The following is a 19,756-nucleotide window of genomic DNA, read 5'->3' on the forward strand; positions in this document are numbered from 1 at the left end:
CACACAGAGCTCTAGTCTCCAGCCCTATATCAAGTTAGCTGGTAAGAACACTGGGTTTTTGGATTTTTCTTTATTGTAAACTGATTATTTTTGTTTTTGAAAGGATTAGAATGTTCGACAATCGCTAGGGAGGATATAATTACTCTTTTAACAAGCCGTTCATAGATCTAGTTTTGAATTCTACTTCAATTGTAGACTAAGGGTGAAGTGAGATTATAAATACATCATCCTCACCACCTTCGAAATGTGGTGGTTTTTATCAAATCCTTTCAAAGGAGTTCTTATCACTTACTTCTTACTTTTTAATATTATTTTTATAATAAATTTATTTTTAATATAAATATAAAATACTATAATTAATTTTCTATTATTTCCTAAAGTGGCACAAATGCAAGAAAACCGATAAAACGGAATTTTTTACAATAAAAATTTTTCCATTGAGAAAATTAATCAAAGAGAAAATAATTTTTTTACTATTTTATTTTCCATTGTAGTCACTAACCGTCCCTAAGAACCATTATATTGACTCCAGGCCCCACGGCCCACTTACATAAAAGTCAACCCGTATTACAAAGTCAAAATTATGTGGTTGCCGCCTTGAAAGTGGGGCCCTCTTCCATTTTAATATTTTATTATTTCCATATATATCTCTTTTTTTCTTTAGGCATTATTTGAAGAGGTTTTCTAATTTTTAATTTTTTATATTATTTAAAAATACGTCGTAAATAATAAAATAGCCTTGAAGGCTCACGTAAGTACGTAACCATAACAGCTTTCCCCTTCAAAAGCCGCAACGTTTTGGAGCGAAGACGAGATTGGTTGGGGAGGAAGAAACAGAGCAGAAACGGAGCTCGGAGGCTGCGCGATGGTGTCGTCGAAGATGTTCGGCCTCTCCTGCTTTAGTAGTGAAAGTTCTAGAGACCTTTCGGCTCGACCCCATTATCCTTCCATGCCCAAGTACCCAAAAGGAGCCTCGATTCCGGGAGATTTGGAAGGGTCTGTAGTGAACAAAGCCCTTTTCGCCGTTACGGGAATGACGTGCTCTGCATGCGCTGGATCGGTAGAGAAGGCGATTAAGCGGCTGCCTGGGATCAATAACGCCGCTGTCGATGTTTTGAATAACAGAGCGCTCGTCCTGTTTTATCCCGGCTTTGTGAATGTAAGTTCCGCGTCTTTATTTCTTTTCTTTTCGAAAAATCTTGTATTTTGGGGAACGTTTCTTTTTTTTTTTTTTTTTTAAATCTCAGTCCATGGTTAGGTTTTACTGTGATTTTTGCGTATGTTCGTTCGGGATATATTACATGTATTGATTTCTGTTCCATATAGAAATGCTTCATTGGTTGAAGTCTGTGTATCTTTGAATTGCCTTAGAGTCTTGGTGTGTTTCTTTGTTTTGCTTCTTTCCTGTTTCCCAGGAGTTGACTCATGATCGAAATCTCGTCAAAGTTTGGCTGGATCTCTCTCTATTTTGAAAATAATTTTGTTTACAATTCGTTATTGATCTTTTCACGATAATTATTCGTCTTTTTTCATGATGTTTCTTTCTTTCTTGTCGTTTCAGCTTTCCATCTTGTGGCTTACCTGTTTGAGTTTCTTCTAGACTTTTTTGGATGAAGCATGTCTGGTTCCTTCCACATTTATTGAGTGTATTAAATTTCACGTTATAAGTTTCATTCAGGAAGATTAAGAAAATACTGTCTTTGTGTTTAAGAGACTTCCACCTGTACTTCTGTCAAGGGATTTCATCTTGGTTGTTAAGTTACTCTGTGTGCGGACCACCTTAGTGGCTCTTTGGAGTTGTGCTGTCACATCTGAATATGATGCAGGGCCATCTACCCCATGGTACTGAATACTAATGGGTAGGAGTGGTCTCACGTATTTAATTGGGGTCCCGTGGAAAACGAAGTTTTTCCCCTGTGGTCGATTTGTGTTTCTCAGCTTTGTTACTTCTTCCATTATTTGTCTATCAGGATTTTGATACTGTTGAAAAGAAAATCCATCAAAGAACTTTTGCCCATCTCTTGTAACCTCTTTTTAATATTTCAAAGAAAATTAAAAAAATTTAAAAGTTTGTTAATAGTCTTATCATTCGTGATCTCTAAAGGGGGAAAACATGCTAGAAAAGAAGAAAAGATAACAATTATTAGGGCCAAAGAATAAATGAATATCTAATGGAAGTTATGGTATCCAATTCTGGTCTACATGCAACTTCTGTTCCATAATTGATTGAAATTTGATAAGGACATTTCTTCCTTGGATGGATTAGACCAATCAAACATGTGATTTTACAGTTACTGATTGATGGACTTATGAAAGAATGCCAAGGTAAATAAAAAGGCTACTGAATCCAATTATTGGAAAGCGCATGGTCATACCCCTTGTTTGTGTTTTCAATTGCATGCTCACGTTTGAGCTGATTGTCTTTCTTTTATTAAATAAGTTATCTAAGATATGGTTTGTAATGTGCTTGTTTACTTAGGAGGACACAATTCGGGAAACCATTGAAGATGTTGGGTTTGAAGCTTACTTGATAAATGAAGAAGTGAAAGAAGGACCCATCCTCAAATGCCGAATACGTATCAGAGGGATGACATGCACTTCATGCTCAGCAACTGTTGAATCTGCTCTTCAAGGTCTCCCAGGCGTGCAGCAAGCTCTTGTTGCATTAGCAACTGAAGAAGCAGAAATCAGATATGACCCAAAGATCATAAACCCAAACCAGCTGGTGGAGGCAGTTGATGATAGTGGTTTCGAAGGTATACTTATCAGCACCGGGGAAGATAGGAGCAAAATACTGCTCAAATTGGATGGTGTACGGACTGATAGGTCAATGAGAATGATTGAAAGCTCCCTTCAGGCACTTCCTGGAATTGAAGATATAATCATAGACCCGCTTCTCCAAAAGGTCTCTCTCTCCTATAAGCCTGATCAAACAGGACCCAGGAATTTCATTGAAGTCATTCAGTCTACTGGGTCTGGTCGTTTTAATGCAACTATATTCCCTGAAGGAGGTGGTAGAGAACCTTTTAGGCAGGAAGAGATCAAACAATATTACCAGTCCTTTTTATGGAGTTTGGTCTTTACAATCCCAGTGTTCCTCACATCTATGGTGTTTATGTACATCCCGGGGATCAAACATGGATTGGACACCAAAGTAGTGAAGATGCTGACTGTGGGAGAGCTTTTGAGATGGATATTGTCTACTCCAGTTCAATTCATTATTGGTCGGAGGTTTTATACTGGTGCATATAAGGCTCTTCGACATGGTTCGGCAAATATGGATGTTTTGATTGCTCTGGGTACAAATGCTGCTTACTTTTATTCAGTTTATTCAGTATTGAGAGCTGCAACTTCGGAAGTATTTAAGGGCACTGATTTCTTTGAGACTAGTTCAATGCTCATCTCTTTTATTTTGCTGGGGAAGTATTTGGAAGTCTTGGCCAAAGGTAAAACATCAGAAGCCATGGCTAAACTTATGGACTTGGCACCTGAAACAGCAACTTTATTGACTTTTGATAGTGAAGGAAATGTGATAAATGAAGAAGAGATTGATAGCAGATTGATCCAAAGGAACGATGTGATCAAAGTAACACCAGGTGGGAAGGTGGCTTCTGATGGTTTTGTCATATGGGGTCAAAGCCATGTCAATGAGAGTATGATAACAGGAGAAGCCCGACCTGTTGCTAAGAGGAAGGGTGATAGTGTAATTGGTGGGACATTGAATGAAAATGGTGTGTTGCATATTCAGGCAACACGGGTAGGGTCAGAGAGTGCGTTGTCACAAATTGTTCGACTAGTTGAATCCGCACAAATGGCAAAGGCTCCAGTGCAGAAGTTTGCAGATCGTATTTCTAAGTTTTTTGTGCCTCTAGTGAGTAAATATTCTTCTCTTTTTATGGATCTTTCTTTTACTTGTTAGTTGTCTATGTATGTGTACCTATTGTGGTTATGTTCTGGATATCTGAAATAGTTCATCTACTAGCTATATTCAAATTGAAGCCTTCTTTAATTTTTCATCAATCTGTGGAATAGTTCCTTCAGCGAATTACTGTGAACACACTTTTACATACTTTTCCTTCTTTTTCTTCATAAAACTGAAGGATCAATTTCATTTCATAAGAACTTTTACATTTTCAAGATAAGTCCTCTTTTTTATGGTAACTTGGGGAAGTTTTCTCATCTTCCTTTACTTCAGAATAGATGAGTCCCAAAGCTACCTGTAGCTATACTTTCATTTTTATTTTTGGATAAAAGTTATTGAGTTGCTTCACTGCCTTTCTGTAAACTGATGAAGCCCTCGTTCAACTGCAGATCCATTTAGAAGCTAACATACAAGTATGGTTTGAATATTTGGATTTTATTTTCTAATTTTTTTCCTTTTTAATTTGTATTTGAGGTCATTGTTCTCTCGTTCTCAACTTGGCTAGCCTGGTTTTTGGCGGGAAAGTTAAATGCGTATCCCAAGTCTTGGATACCATCATCCGTGGATAGCTTTCAACTTGCTCTCCAGTTTGGCATTTCAGTGATGGTCATAGCCTGCCCATGTGCACTTGGCTTGGCGACACCCACTGCAGTCATGGTTGGCACCGGAGTTGGTGCTTCTCAGGGTGTCCTAATTAAGGGAGGGCAAGCACTAGAGAGTGCACACAAGGTTGGTTTCTACAAGTAATTCTACCTATTCTTTCCCTCATAAAATTCATAGTTATGTCAAAACATTTATTAATTTGTGTTTTCTATTGTCTTTTAAGAGGATACTTATGCATTAATATTACTGTGTAGGTTGACTGTATTGTGTTTGACAAAACTGGGACCCTCACCATGGGAAAGCCTGTCGTGGTTAGCACTAGGCTCCTGAAAAATTATGTGCTGCGAGATTTCTATGAGTTGGTGGCAGCTGCTGAGGTAAATAATTCTACGGTATAGTTTCCATGTTGACTTTATGATCGATATAAACTTTTTTTCACTCTTTAGAATTTATGGGCATGTAAGCACTGAAGTTTGCTGTTAATTAATCTCTCCATATCTGCTGAAAATATTACTTAATTCATTTTTTGTTGAGAATCATTATTCTTCAGGAATTAGTAAGCATTGTAAACTGGAAATAAGGCAAGAAAATTTACTACAATTTAAACTTTTTTTTGCTAATTGAAATTTAATATGTGCCTTTTGCTAAAACTTTTTGTTTCACACTGAACCAAGCAATAGCTTTCTTTTCTACTCATACAGGTAAATAGTGAGCACCCACTTGCAAAGGCCATTGTTGAATATGCTAAGAAATTCGGAAATGAGAACGAGGCCCATGTCTGGGCTGAAGCAAGGGACTTTGTCTCCATAACAGGCCATGGAGTTAGAGCTGAAGTCCAGAACAAACAGATAATTGTAGGAAACAAGAGCTTGATATTGGATTCTGGAGTTCCTGTTCCAGTGGAGGCCGAGGAAATTTTGGTGGAAACTGAAGAAATGGCTCAAACTGGCATTTTGGTAGCCATAGATAGTGAGGTTGTTGGAGTGATAGCCATATCTGATCCCTTAAAGCCTGGGGCCCAAGATGTTATTTCCATTCTCAAGTCCATGAAGGTTAAAAGCATTATGGTGACAGGGGACAATTGGGGCACTGCTAATGCTATTGCAAAGGAGGTTGGGATTGAAACCGTTGTAGCAGAAGCAAAACCAGAGGACAAGGCAGAGAAAGTAAAAGAATTACAGGTAAAGGTTTGTGTTTTCATTTTTTGTTATCCCAATGCGTTCATCTTTGATTACATGAATCTGAATACACATGTTACACATTGTTTTCTCTAGTCTAGCTTCTCTGTAAAACTCATGCACAGAAAAATTTCATGACTTTGTCTCATCTATAAAACAGTATGCGTGCCTAGTGCCAAGAGATCAGGCTGTCTTTGAGGTCTCAAGAGTTGGAGATTTGAAACACTTGTTTGACGGTATTGAGATTTCACTCATGAATATGTGTGTGGCAGCCATCAATTATCTCCTACCGTTCCCCGCTAATTGATGAGTAGATTCAGCCATGCAGATGAGGACTCAGTCCCTATCAGTTGTCAAATTGGGGAAAAGCTGACAAATAATAACCTACAAACTTTAGTTCGTGTCGTGAATCTTCAGAATATACATGAAAGGTAGATCATTATGAGGTCATGATGATCATAGACAGACAAGATGTTTAGTTGTTTGAAATATTTTAGTATGCCAATTGACTCTTGTAAAAAAAAATTGAGGTATTTGATCTCTTTATTTACTCAAGAGCCCTGTGCTGACAAGATTTCTGCTAACAGGAATCTCACTATTCTGGCACTAAAAATAACGTCATGTAGTTATTCCAGTGGACATCTAATGAGATTCTCTAAGTTACTGAGAAAGAAAATAGAGATCTTAATGAGATAGGATGCTAGTGTTAACATTTAGCTGGAAAATCGAATTTCTCTGTCACATTACAATGTCATTACTGCTGATTCTTTGTTTTTTGCGTTCCATGAGAAGATTCGACCTTATTTCTTTACAATCTGACTGTTATACAATGTCCCCTTTCTTGTCTTAGATGTCCGGATTAACTGTTGCAATGGTTGGTGATGGCATTAACGACTCCCCAGCTCTAGTGGCTGCTGATGTTGGAATGGCGATTGGTGCTGGCACAGATATAGCCATTGAGGCTGCTGACATTGTGCTCATGAAGAGCAACTTGGAAGATGTTATAACTGCCATAGATCTCTCCAGGAAAACATTTGACCGTATCCGCCTAAACTATGTGTGGGCTCTTGGTTACAATTGCCTTGGGATTCCAATTGCTGCAGGGGTCCTCTTTCCATCTACAGGGTTCCGTCTGCCACCGTGGGTGGCTGGGGCTGCCATGGCTGCTTCTTCAGTAAGTGTGGTTTGTTGCTCTCTCCTGCTGAAGTATTACAAGAGACCCAAAAGATTGGACGCACTTCAGATAAGGGGGATTGTAGTGGAATGAGTGGTTCCAAATGAGAGATGTATATAGGTTTGATTAAGAAGTACTTCAATAGCAGGAGAAAGATTTGCACAATGTTCTTCCTGAGGTAAATAAGTGTGTGGATTGCTTGAAATAACTCAAGCATCAGGAAGACTGGAACATTATTTTGTGCACCTCCTAAGGTTTGGCCGTTGTTTTGTTTATGTAAATATTTCCTAATGAAGCAACTTTTTTTATCAATAACGAAGGAAAAATTTCTTGGAACATAATTGGTAGGGAGAATAGTGATTATGAACCACTATTTAATTCTGGTGTAGTGGATGTGTTAAACCTATATCCTCTTCTAAGTTTACTTGAACAAAACCTTTTCATGTAATGGTTCTAAAAATAAAAAAATCATAAAACAAGTAATATTAATAGCCTTGAATTATATTATGATCTTGGGTTAAGTACTTAAATTTTCGTTACCTAGAGGCCGGATTAAAATTATTACTACACCCGAAAAGGTGGGTCGGGCTAGTGTCACTAGAGTGGGCCGTGAAAGACGTCGGTTCATAACGGGGGGAGTATTGTTATGATCCTGGGTTAAGTATTTAGTTTTACGCCGATCTTTTGGATAATATTAGTTAGGTGTTTAATAAACTAGTCCTCCCTCTTATATTTGTTTCAGAGATATGAGAAAATGGGAGTGGATAACACTTCCCACTTATTGGCTCAGTGTATGTGATTGAGAGTGACACCATCCTTACTACTTAAACTTCACATTAAAAATTAAAAGACATAAAATATTTTTTTATATAAAATGTAGTGAATTATAAAACAAATGGTTGATTTCATGATTATTGTTTATGTTTTAGGTGAATATTTTACTTCATACTAGTCAAAATATCTTTGATTTCATGATCATTGTTTTTGTTTTAGGTGGAGAGTGTCAAACCTTTGGGTCTTCTATGAAATGATTTGATGTATGGATTAGGGTGTTCATTTAAGCTGTTAATAATTTTGAATTAGACAACATTTAGTGCTTCATGATCATTGGTGGAATTGTTGAGATAATTACAAAATAACTTTGTTTTTAATGGAGTCACGTCTGATAGTTTGATTTGTGCCTAATCAACAACATTATATATGGAATTCACCTCTTTGTCTCATATGTGTGTCGGGTTTGGGTCGAAAAAACCTACCCAATCCGTAGCGTAAAATTACAAACCCGAACCTGAATTTTTCAAATCGGGTTCATAAAATCCGACCGGATCCCCATATAAATTGTAGGAAGACTCCATTCATACCATAAGCAATTTGATCCACTACTTAAAAATTCTATACTCACTCATCAATCCATGTCCCACCTCCTCGAAGGTCACATTCATGGAAGTCCCATTCTCATCCCCTAACCTCTTCCTCGGCGTAACTTTCCCTTGATGTGTCGTCTCAACCGCTATTCCAGTTTAATATTTATTTTACCTTCGGACATCCTGGACACTGGGACCCACCGCTGTTTCGTACGTGTGAACCGACATTATCTGCGGAAGACTTCCCGTTGCCACACGTGTGAGAATAGGGGCTCACTAAAAAATAATATTTTATCTGACCTGTAAATTTCTATTAAAAGAAAAGCTGGAGCCCTTTTTCCTTAAATCTCAGATCTTATCTACTTAGTCAGCCGTACAACTATTACTCCAATAGTTTATGAACACGTGTCATTAAGATGATGAACCCGGTCCACAGGTTGACGAGCTAAAAATTGGTAAGCTCACGTGTTTCAGGGAGCCCACTAAAACACGTGACGACGACCCCGTGTTGAAATCCACGTGTAAAGATCGGATGCGTTGTAAGATCACAATCGCGAGGCGGGCTGTCGCTTTCCGTAGTCTTCATTAATCCCCGACGCCGACGTCGACGCTGACGCGGCCTTTAGCTTGAAGTACATCTTTTTTACCGAAATGCCCATAAACATTTAAGTGTTAGTGGGTCCCACAAATTATTTTAAGGGTGGGGATCGTAATAGATGACTCTTTCGGATGGGTCCGAACGTCACGTCGTTACGAACTACGAAGCTATGAATGAGCTTCTCCCGTTTGAGGAAAACGCCGGGACCCAATGCTTAAAAGAGTTCTAATGGCGGGCCCACTACCACGACGCTCGAGTTAAAAAATGAAGCAAACTAGACCGTTCGATCCAAGGAAGAGCCAATCATCGATCGGTAAATATATGTAGAATTTTTAATTGAGCAAAATAATAATGAATAATAAATAGTATTTATTTTATTATTATTAAAATTTAAATGTTTAAATTATTTTTATTAAAAAAATAGAGGAAAAGATAAACCCTGGCTTATCGCTACAGTAAAAAAGGGCACGGTTGCCGAGAGCGGAAAGTACCGATGGGCCCGTAAATTTTTTGTCCTGCAACAGACCGACAGGATCTTCCCGGAATAAAACCGAACTACTGTTCGCAAGCCCCACAGGATCACCCAAAACCGTGTTCCTCTCTCCCTGCTATCGATCGAGATAAAACCATGGGCCGCCCACCCTCTCGAGCGGGGCCGGAGGCAACGTAGAAATCACTCAAAGATGCGGAATCGGTCGCCGTCAAGGCGCATTTTCGCGAACACCTGTTCGTCAACCGAAGCCGCCTAATTTTTGCGTTTTCACTCGCATTGATTTGGAGGGATTGAACATCCGAGGAATCTTCCGTTGGCCTACGGGAAATCATCCATTATTTTCAGGAAGGGGAAGAGAAAGAGAGGGATGAAACCCTATCTCTTGGAGGGAGGGGGTACCCTTACCCGTTCTCTTGATAGGTGGCAAAGAGTTGAACGGCTGCGAGTTCAGTGGGACCCAACTGGGATTCTGTTACGGCGGCACGGGCCACACTATAAATATCTCCCTGAAAAATGAACGCGCGCACCGAAGGAGAAATTCCTTACCATGTCCAGGGCGAAATCCGTCATTCCATCTCCGCCCCCTACCCCGAAATCTATCCGTTAGCAGAAAAGAAGCAAGGCTCGGTAGTTTCCTTTTCGTCCTCGTTTTTTAAAGCGTTTAAAAAATTTAAGGAAAAGCAGAAACTCCTGCCCACCTCGTTCTCTACGTAACGACGACAAAACTCTCCTCTCTCCTCTCTCTCTCTTCGGACTCTTTCGACACGAACCATCTCCGACATAGCTCTTTGTTTTCTACCCTTTAGGGTTTTTTATTTTGCTCCAGGTCGGGGGCTCTTTGCCGGACCAGACGCCATCGATTGTGGTACGGGTTTCTCATCTCGAGGACGGATTGCAACTGAAGGAGGGAGAAATTTGCTTTGGAAGGAAAGTTTGTTTGAAGGTGGGTTTATTTTGGTTTCTTTTGAGGTCAATATCTGGAGAAATGGGGACAGTTGGAGTAAATGAGTAACAGGTGAGCGCTGCTGTTTTGGTCTGTTTGGTTTTCAGCTTGTGGTGCTTGGGGGAGTTTTTGAAAGAGTAACTTTTTATGGGAGGATTTAATGGCGGCGTGTTCGTTTGGTTGTTAATTAAGGTGTGATAGTGGTGTTTTTGTTTTTCTTGATTGGTGCGAAGATGGGAAAAATGGTTTGTATCTTGTAGAGATGGGAAAGATGGTTTCTTTGGCTTAGTTGTTTGGAGTATTGGTGTTGTCGGAGGAGATCAGTGGGAGTGTTTTCTGTTTTTATTTGTGAAGTAAGTAAAAGTTTGAAGCTGTGAATTTGTTTTTAGGAGCAGAGATGATGATAGCAGAAATTGGCTTGTATGATTTCGATCTTTTTTTTTCTTTCGTTTTGCTGCCTTATTTTAAACTTTTTGATTTAGATTAACTGTCTTCTCTTTCTCGCCTATTTGTGTTCTGAAAACTTCTTCTTTCTTCCCTTTTTGAATTTTTCGTATGCATGTCAAAACGATCCTTTTGAGCTCGACTACCTGACATAGCTGGATGAGTGCAAGGATCCTGAGTTTTAAAACAAGAACAAAGAAAAAAAAAGCAAGGTCTATTTCTTCGTACGAGTGAGCTGAAATATGTTCTCTTTCTGAGGAGTAATTTGCATTTTATTGGATGATCTGAATCCACTAAATGAGATTATTACTATTGTCTCAGGGATTATGTAGTATGTCTGTATTTTCTCATCTTTTTCTTCTTCTGGAATGTCGAAATATGGGATCTCACATACATGTCTCTGTTCGTACTTGTTGGAATTGACGGTCGGGAATGAAAAACTAAAGGAGACGGAACTTTTATTTTGTTTTGACTCCGTTTCTTTAAAGATTCAGATCACTCATTTGATACTCTTTTTCTTTCACTTTTGGCTTTAACTCAAATATGAATGTCAGCAATGAATTCTAGGTTTTGTGTTATTTCGTGGACTTAAGACTTCCGAAATTTGATTTTTTTTTTTTAATTCCGGATTAGATAAGAGTTCGAATAAGATAAATTCTTCGAATTTCTGTTTGATTAAAAGCAAATCTTGTGAAATTTACCTGTTATTTGATTTATAGTCGTACCTTCCATTATTTATTGCAGGTTGAGGTGTTGACAAGGTGGCGATTTCTTTTCCAGTGTTCTGAAAAGGCAAGTTTTTTTCACTTTCTGCCGTTGTTCATCATAGCAGACGTGCTTGTTCAAGCTTTGAATTTTCAGACCAGTCATTTGTTCAGGGGAAAGGAAGTCTGGCTGATGGAACTATAAGCCATCAGGGTTATCTGGTGATTTCATGGGGTCCACCATTTGCACTAGAAAAGTGTTCTCTCCTTTTACATCTGTTTAGCAACTGCTTTAGTTGGACTGCTCTATTGATTGGGATTTTGTTCTTGTCCCTTTTCAACCCTGAAAAGGAGAATTTTTCTCAGGAGAAACATGGTTTTGAAGTCAGGATAATGTTTAGAATGGTTTTGTCTGATTTAACTTTGAAGTTTATTGGTTGAAGTTTTTAAACCGTATGTTTTAATTGCTTTCCATAATTCTAATTTTGTTTGACAAATTATTCCAATGGGATTTCTTATTTACTCCTGGTTTAAAGTAATCAATCAGACAGATCTTTACCTTATTTTTATGCCGATGTCATTTATATAGGATTTAATCCAGAAATATACTTTCTCATAAAAAAAAAATCATGAACATACTTCCTCTGTTTCTCTTGTATTCTTTTGTTAAATCCTCATGGAACAGCTGGTTTTGTTCACGACGAAGTTGGGGAGCCTTAGTTTTTTCTTTCTTCTTTGTTTCCTTCTCACCTAACAATTTAAAACTTGCTTCCTTGTATAATGACTAATATCATTATTGAATGTTATTTGTATTTTTGTCTTATGGAGAGGTGTGACTGAAGTTTCTTATCCAAGAATATATGTCATAGTTTTTGAAGGGTCTATACTTGTTTAATTTTTAAACCAGTGAAAATTATTTTTGGAACCCAAAGTGGCACCACAATATATTCACCAGTTGATCAAACACATACTTTTTGCAGGTTAGCGGATATTATTTGAGCTTCTTGGGAAGTGTATGTAGCTCTCTTTCTCATTGAGAACAGGTGCATAATTCATCTCTTTGTCAACAATCTCTTGCCTAACTAACAAAGCTGGGATCATTCAACTTTTCTGTACTCTTTCTTTGTTATATTCCTTAAAAGAATAAGAAAAAAGAAAAAAAGAAAAAAAGAAAAAAGAAAGTCAAGTAATTGGAATTTAAAGAACTGGGCCTACTGTATTTATTGTCTTTGCATATGTGGTTTATTATATTTTTTGTGGCTTCTGCACTTGCTTTTTTTGTAATAAAGTGTTAATTAATAATTTCATATCAAAGAAATAGCATAGCTTGCAAACAGGAAGAGTTCTGTGGAAGTGTGGAGAGTTTTTAACACAATTGTTAGTTGCTTTTACTATTTTGTAAATTGAAGCCTCTTTAAAAGCATTTTGGTCTTCAATGTTGGAATGTTGTTTAAAGGATGTTGTTGACATTATGTTTCTTATACTATTCTCGATCATTAGTATTGTAATAAGTTGTGTGCTTTTTAAAAATAACATGTTTTTGTTTGTGTGCTTAGGGTTTCAGGAAACTGGACCTTTATTCTTTTATTCACTTTATTACCTTTCACTACAAGTAGAATTCACACAATACTTTTTCCTTATCTACCTTAACTACTTTTCTTCCAGGTAGTAAAAGTCTCACCACCAACTCCACCTACCTACAGGGTGAAAGGAGCAAGAACACATTCTTAGTATGAATAACCTCAAACTAGGTGTAGAGGTTGTCAGTGCCCACAACCTTATGCCAAGAGATGGCCAAGGATCTTCCAGCTCATTTGTAGAGCTCCACTTTCATGGTCAGAAGTACCGTACTACCATAAAAGAGAAAGATCTTAGCCCTGTCTGGAATGAAAGTTTTTACTTCAACATATCAGATCCTGCCGATCTACCTAATCTCTACCTTGATGCCTTTGTTTACAACAATACCAAAGGGACACATGCCAAATCTTTCCTTGGAAAAGTACGCCTGGCGGGAACCTCTTTTGTTCCTTATGCAGATTCTGTTGTATTACATTACCCCTTAGAGAAAAAAAGCATTTTCTCTCGTGTAAAGGGAGAGCTTGGTCTTAAAGTATATCTTACTGATGATCACTCACTCAAATCCTCCTCAAATCCTCTTCCTGCTATGGACTCATTCCCTGTTGCAGACCCAGTCATGTCTCACACACAACAGCAAGCTCAAACCCAAATTCCAAATCCAGGCCAAGTACCTTCTCAGGTTACTGAAAGTAAAGCAGAAGCTCGACACACTTTTTACCACCTTCCAAACCAGCAGCATAACCGCTCTTCAGCCGCTATGTCTGAGGATCCTATGAGATACACAGAAAACGAGATGAGACCAGAGGCACCACAACCAAAAATTGTTCGCATGTATTCCTCTGGATCTTCTCAACAACCAGTAGATTTTGCACTAAAAGAGACTAGCCCATTCCTTGGCGGAGGACAGGTAGTGGGTGGTCGTGTTATCCGTGCAGAAAAACCTGCCAGTACTTATGATCTGGTTGAGCAAATGCAGTTCCTGTTTGTACGAGTGGTGAAAGCACGGGACCTTCCTGCAATGGATCTTACAGGAAGTCTTGACCCCTACGTGGAAGTCAAAGTTGGAAACTATAAAGGAGTGACAAGGCACTTTGAGAAGAAGCAAGACCCCATGTGGAATGAGGTTTTCGCCTTTTCAAGGGACCGAATGCAGGCAACATTTCTTGAGGTTGTGGTCAAAGACAAAGATCTTGTGAAAGATGACTTTGTTGGCATAGTTAGGTTTGACCTCAATGAAGTCCCTGCACGTGTGCCACCTGACAGTCCATTGGCCCCACAGTGGTACCGCCTTGAGGATAAGAAAGGGGACAAAACAAATGGTGAACTTATGCTTGCAGTGTGGATTGGGACACAGGCTGATGAAGCTTTCCCTGATGCATGGCAGTCTGATGCTGCTACACCAGCAGTTGATGGGTATGCTGCTGCAGTGAGTACCATTAGATCAAAGGTGTACCATGCTCCAAGATTGTGGTATGTACGGGTTAACGTTATTGAGGCACAGGACTTGATTGTAACTGATAAAACTCGTTTCCCAGAAGTGTATGTCAAAGCTCAAATTGGGCATCAGCTCTTGAAAACAAAAATTGTCCAATCAAGAACTCTGAACCCAATGTGGAATGAAGACCTATTGTTTGTTGCTGCCGAACCTTTTGAAGATCACCTTATTTTATCAGTAGAGGATCGTGTGGGGTCAAACAAAGATGAGATCATTGGTAGAGTTATTATCCCACTATCTTCTATAGAGAAACGTGCAGATGATAGACCAATACACACAAGATGGTTTCACCTTGAGAAGCCAGTTGCTGTGGATATTGATCAGATGAAGAAAGAGAAGTTTGCTAGCCGGCTCCACCTCCGTGTGTGTTTAGATGGTGGATACCATGTATTGGACGAATCAACCCACTATAGCAGTGACCTACGACCCACAGCAAAGCAACTATGGAAACAGTCTATTGGTGTTTTAGAACTTGGCATCCTGAATGCAGAAGGGCTTCACCCAATGAAAACAAGAGATGGGAAAGGCACATCAGATACATATTGTGTTGCTAAATATGGTCACAAGTGGATCCGTACGCGGACAATCATTGGCAGTCTAAGTCCCAAGTTTAATGAGCAGTATAACTGGGAGGTGTATGATCCGGCAACGGTTCTTACAATTGGAGTATTTGACAACTGTCAAATTGGTGAAAAGGGTCCCAGTGGTAGCAAAGATCTAAAGATTGGAAAAGTGCGCATACGTCTATCCACTCTTGAGACTGGGCGAGTATATACACATTCATACCCGTTACTAGTTCTGCATCCCTCAGGGGTGAAAAAAATGGGGGAAATACATTTGGCCATACGTTTCTCATGTACATCACTAGCGAACATGATGTACATATATTCAAGGCCACTCTTACCGAAGATGCATTATGTAAGACCACTAACTGTGGTTCAACTAGATGCACTGAGGTTCCAAGCTGTTAACATAGTGGCAGCTAGACTCAGCCGTGCAGAGCCCCCGTTAAGGAAAGAGGTGATAGAGTACATGACTGATGTGAACTCACACTTGTGGAGTATGAGGAAAAGTAAAGCGAATTTTTTCCGATTAATGTCAGTGTTTGCAGGATTGTTTGCAGTGGGCAAATGGTTTGGAGATGTTTGTGCTTGGAAGAACCCAGTCACGACTGTTCTGGTTCATGTTCTCTTTGTTATGCTGGTTTGTTTCCCAGAATTGATACTGCCTACTGTCTTTCTATACATGTTTTTGATTGGTATATGGAACTATAGGTACAGGCCAAGGTATCCTCCACACATGAATACACGGATTTCTCATGCGGAGACCGTTCACCCTGATGAATTAGATGAAGAGTTTGATACTTTTCCGACTTCTCGAAACCCTGATCTCGTTCGAATGAGGTATGATAGGTTGAGGAGTGTGGCTGGGAGGATACAGACGGTTGTGGGTGATATTGCGACGCAGGGAGAACGTATGCAGTCGTTGTTGAGCTGGAGGGACCCAAGAGCGACAACAATCTTTGTGATCTTTTGTTTAATAGCAGCCATGGTGTTATATGTGATACCATTCCAGGTGATTGCAGTTATTGCCGGTTTCTATCTGATGAGGCACCCAAGATTCCGACATAAGCTGCCGTCGGTTCCTATAAACTTTTTCAGGAGACTTCCAGCAAGGACAGATAGTATGCTGTAGATAATGGGGGAGGTGACCTTTCATCTGGTGTTTTTCTTGGCTGGCTTGAGTTAGTTACTGTGTAGAGAGTTGCTCTTATGTTCTGTTGTTTATTTAAATCTTTTACTGTGAACTTGGTTGTTTCTATGTAAACTCTCAACAGATCAATAATTCTCATTGACAGGAATTGGCTTTGCAAAAACCTGATGTGACAAGAACAATTTACGAATGTTGTATATGCATTAATTTAGGAGGTTGTTATGTACATTTTCTTCCAAAGTGTTGAATAAGAGTTTCACTGAGAGAAATCCATTGTTTTTGTCTTGTTGTATCTTTCTACACATGTTAGACCAGTGCTGAGAGAAGAGGGGTAGTTTGATCCTTTTAACTGAATAAATTAATGAAGAGAGTTAAAGGGTCTGGGTTCTGACTTCTAACAAGTGTTTGTTTCTCTTACAAATCTCCCACGTCTATTATCTTCTCTATTCGTCTTCTCCCTTCCATGGATCAACTCTTCTACGCAATGATAAGGTTTGCAATGTGCAAGCACATCCAAAACCCTTTTTTCTTTTCGAGTGCTCCAATAAGATAGATTTCTTGTGTTTGGGTTTGGTAGATGGACTCTTCAAGTTTATATTTTCAGTTTTAGTTGTCAACTATTAGGATTGTTTCTAAATAACAAACAAGAACTCTCCCATGTAAAAATCTCCCCTCCACTTATAAAGGATTGTAGTATTTGTCAGTGGATTGTGCTATTGCAGGCTTACATAGGCCTATCTTTGACATAATCTCATAGATCTCAAAGAATTGAATTTCTTATTTCTTGACACCTGATAATTGGAATGAAGCGTAAAAGTTTGAAAATGAATCAATTGAATTAAAATAAATGTGAATATAGAATATAATGGTTTTGCTATTATACAGTGCCTTTAAGTAAGAATGATCTGGCTGTATGAATTTCCTGTTGACAAGTATAAAAGACTCCCCTGTAAACAATTTTCGCAAATGAGAAGTGGCACACTTACAGAATATAAGATCATACAGATCTAAAATGCAGGTCCGCTGCAAAACAAGACCTTGCGCCCATGAATAGCTCTTGTCCAAGCAAAGGGAGGCCAGACGCTGCAGCCTTGCACAATGTAGGAAAAGAACATGCTCCACTAAACCGAATGGTCCCTCGAGCAAAAGCTTTGATGTCTATTGTCAGCCAATGACCCGTCTTACAAAAAGAGCTCCAAAATCTCGTCTTCCCCTCACTTCTGGATTTGGAACAGCAATCTGAAAGGAGATTTCATAAAATGTTCTCTATGCAGAAACATATCTAGCAAATATAGACATCTCAAATTAGAAGAAAATAAAGCCAACTACTTGGTGCTGGGTCCTCTTCATTCAAGTGGAGACATGCTGAATACTTTCACAACTCCACTTTGCCTCTCAAACAAAGCCAACTACTTCATTTTATAGACATAGATGAGAGAGAGAGAAAGAGAGAGATATATTTAAGTTTATCAGTGAGAGTTGTGCATTTGGTTCTTTTGACCATGTAAAAATAATGAAGCAATTCAAGAATGGAGACACACCTCGATGGTGAGAGATACAAGAACAAGAATAGAATAGATTATTTTCACTCTCCAAGTAACTGTTAACCTGTCCTCCATCTTTTTCCTTGTCTCTTCCTTTCTCTCCATGGATCGTTCAAAGGTTCGAATGATGCTGAGTTTTATTAAGAGAAAGCTCAAACGAGCAGATTACAAGAGGAGAGGAGGGGGGGGGGGGCTTCCCAGACAATGAGAGAAGGTTTGAAAGAAGATTGGGAGAGGGTTCCAGTAACTTAGGATCTAGACACCTATGCAAGGCCATCAGGGTGTGGGTGATTTTGACAAAGGGTAGTGACAAGCGTATCAACAGTAAAAAAACAACTAAATAACAGTAGTTCTATAACAGAGATCCGAAGAGTACATCAGAGATCAAACAAAACTAAAAAACATGAATCCTAGAAAAGAGATGTCAATTTAACTCCTAATCCCAATCAAATCAGAAGCACCTACTATGTAATAGAGCATTCTTTAGAAGAAAGAAGATTTGGTTTGTTCCAAATGCACATAGGAAATCTATACACATCTAAGTAAATTCCTTTCAGCTGGAAGAGCCTTGCTTTAATATTCTGTTATCAATTAAGTCAACTGTAAATTGGCTTTGAGTACTGTGTATGTACAGACAAGGTAATTGGACTTTTATCTGTTTCATTGTTTAGCACAAAAAAAAAAAAGATGCACGAGAGAGGACCAGACCTCCTACCATCTGAATTAATCTCAGGCAGCAAATCACCATGTCATTCTTACTTTTCTTAAATTAAGTATGTTAACATGATACCTCTATTTAGAGCTTCATTCTTTAAATAGAATAAAATCGAATCAAATAAAAACAACAAAAAAAAAAGTGATTGTTGAAACGGTTGGATGTTAAGGAGGAAATCTTTAATAAAACAGAGATTCTTGAAAAGGTTTATAAATGGTTGGCCGCACGTGAGGAGGAATCCAGGCTTTAGAGGGAAACAACAGGGAAAAAAAAGGAAAGAGTCAATGACAGAATTCTCAATGCAGTATCTTCTACTCGCCAAAATTGTTTTCAATCATTAACAATCGAAAATTCCTGCATTGACGCATGTTTGGAACGTATTTTTTACATTCACAGCTTGAACCATCTGAAGAGAGCACAACCAGCAGACAATCTATAGCTCGAGTTGAAGAAGTTGCTTTCACAATATCCTGTACCAGTCATATTTATAATATGCAGGATGTAGTCGGAGGGCCAAACAACTTCAAAAACAGGCACAGCAAAAGTATTTTGAAGAAAAATAAAGCACATAAGACAACAGACTTGTACTATGCTCCTACTGCACGGATCTGTTTCTTTCTCTTATTTTTTTTTGTAAACCATTACAACTGGTAAAAAAATTAGATTCCTCAGCTGGAATGCGAAATTAGAATGAGGTGAACTCCGTATAGAAACTAGGTTGGAATATAGAAGAGAAAAACCGAAAGGTTCTTTGTTTTAGACAGAACAAACGAGAAAAACACGTACGGAAAAAGTAGAAAAATTAGGGCTCATTGACAGTACTTAAACTCAAAGGTGCACATAAGAGAAAAAATCACGCATGACCCTTAGATTGCCCTTCGGACGATTGGCTTCGGTTTTCCGTTCAGAATGGAAAAACACAACTGAACACAAGGCGAACGCAAGAAAAAAAAATCATACCCGCACCATAGAGATTCCAGAATAGCAGAGGACAGAGAATAGAAGGGGATTTCTTCTTTCTCGGTGAACAGGCTTCTTCTTCTTTCGCTCTTCGGCGGTGGAACGAGATGAAGAGGGGCGAAAATCGCAGGTGAGAGCGGGAAGAACAGAAAATAGAGGAGAAGGGTGGGTTTTGGGCGGGAGAAAATTTTCGAGAAGTGGCAGCGGAGAAGAAGGAGAAAAGCAGTATCACGTGAGAGGCACGTGATTCTTACTTTTGGATTCGGAGCTAACCGATCCGATATTTAGAAATCTATATCCGGATTTCGGATACCGTTTAATTAAAACG

At 38.8% G+C, this 19,756-nt stretch overlaps 2 protein-coding genes across 5 annotated transcripts; both read left to right on the forward strand.

Annotated features, from left to right (window-relative positions):
• Window positions 1-800: 800 nt before the first annotated feature.
• LOC137943914 (copper-transporting ATPase HMA5-like) lies at window positions 801-7,246 on the forward strand. Its single transcript, XM_068789354.1, has 6 exons — window positions 801-1,159; window positions 2,480-3,871; window positions 4,397-4,651; window positions 4,780-4,902; window positions 5,227-5,706; window positions 6,554-7,246. Exons 1-6 carry the CDS (start codon window positions 866-868, stop codon window positions 6,968-6,970), a joined length of 2,961 nt encoding a protein of 986 aa, XP_068645455.1. The 5' UTR covers window positions 801-865; the 3' UTR covers window positions 6,971-7,246.
• A 2,748-nt stretch (window positions 7,247-9,994) lies between these two features.
• On the forward strand, window positions 9,995-16,489 carry LOC137943971 (FT-interacting protein 3-like). 4 transcript variants are annotated; one of them, XM_068789428.1, is made up of 4 exons: window positions 9,995-10,347; window positions 11,464-11,511; window positions 12,404-12,466; window positions 13,089-16,489. In XM_068789428.1, exon 4 carries the CDS (start codon window positions 13,156-13,158, stop codon window positions 16,189-16,191), a length of 3,036 nt encoding a protein of 1,011 aa, XP_068645529.1. In that variant the 5' UTR covers window positions 9,995-10,347; window positions 11,464-11,511; window positions 12,404-12,466; window positions 13,089-13,155; the 3' UTR covers window positions 16,192-16,489. The 4 variants fall into 4 exon arrangements, with proteins under 4 accessions (XP_068645529.1, XP_068645528.1, XP_068645531.1 ...); XM_068789427.1 differs by having other exon boundaries at window positions 9,995-10,275; XM_068789429.1 differs by lacking the exon at window positions 9,995-10,347 and adding an exon at window positions 10,366-10,628.
• Window positions 16,490-19,756: the final 3,267 nt, after the last annotated feature.

Source organism: Aristolochia californica, unplaced genomic scaffold (assembly GCF_029961685.1).
Source record: "Aristolochia californica isolate CCGP_79_NKW_82.1479 unplaced genomic scaffold, dmAriCali1.0.hap1 SCAF_11, whole genome shotgun sequence".
Lineage (NCBI taxonomy): Eukaryota > Viridiplantae > Streptophyta > Magnoliopsida > Piperales > Aristolochiaceae > Aristolochia > Aristolochia californica.

Coding starts and splice junctions, on each gene's coding strand:
- LOC137943914 (XM_068789354.1), top strand. CDS start 866: ATGGTGTCGTCGAAGATGTTCGGCCTCTCCTGCTTTAGTAGTGAAAGT. Junction 1,160..2,479: donor TTTATCCCGGCTTTGTGAAT/GTAAGTTCCGCG, acceptor TTGTTTACTTAG/GAGGACACAATTCGGGAAAC. Junction 5,707..6,553: donor AGAAAGTAAAAGAATTACAG/GTAAAGGTTTGT, acceptor TTCTTGTCTTAG/ATGTCCGGATTAACTGTTGC.
- LOC137943971 (XM_068789428.1), top strand. CDS start 13,156: ATGAATAACCTCAAACTAGGTGTAGAGGTTGTCAGTGCCCACAACCTT.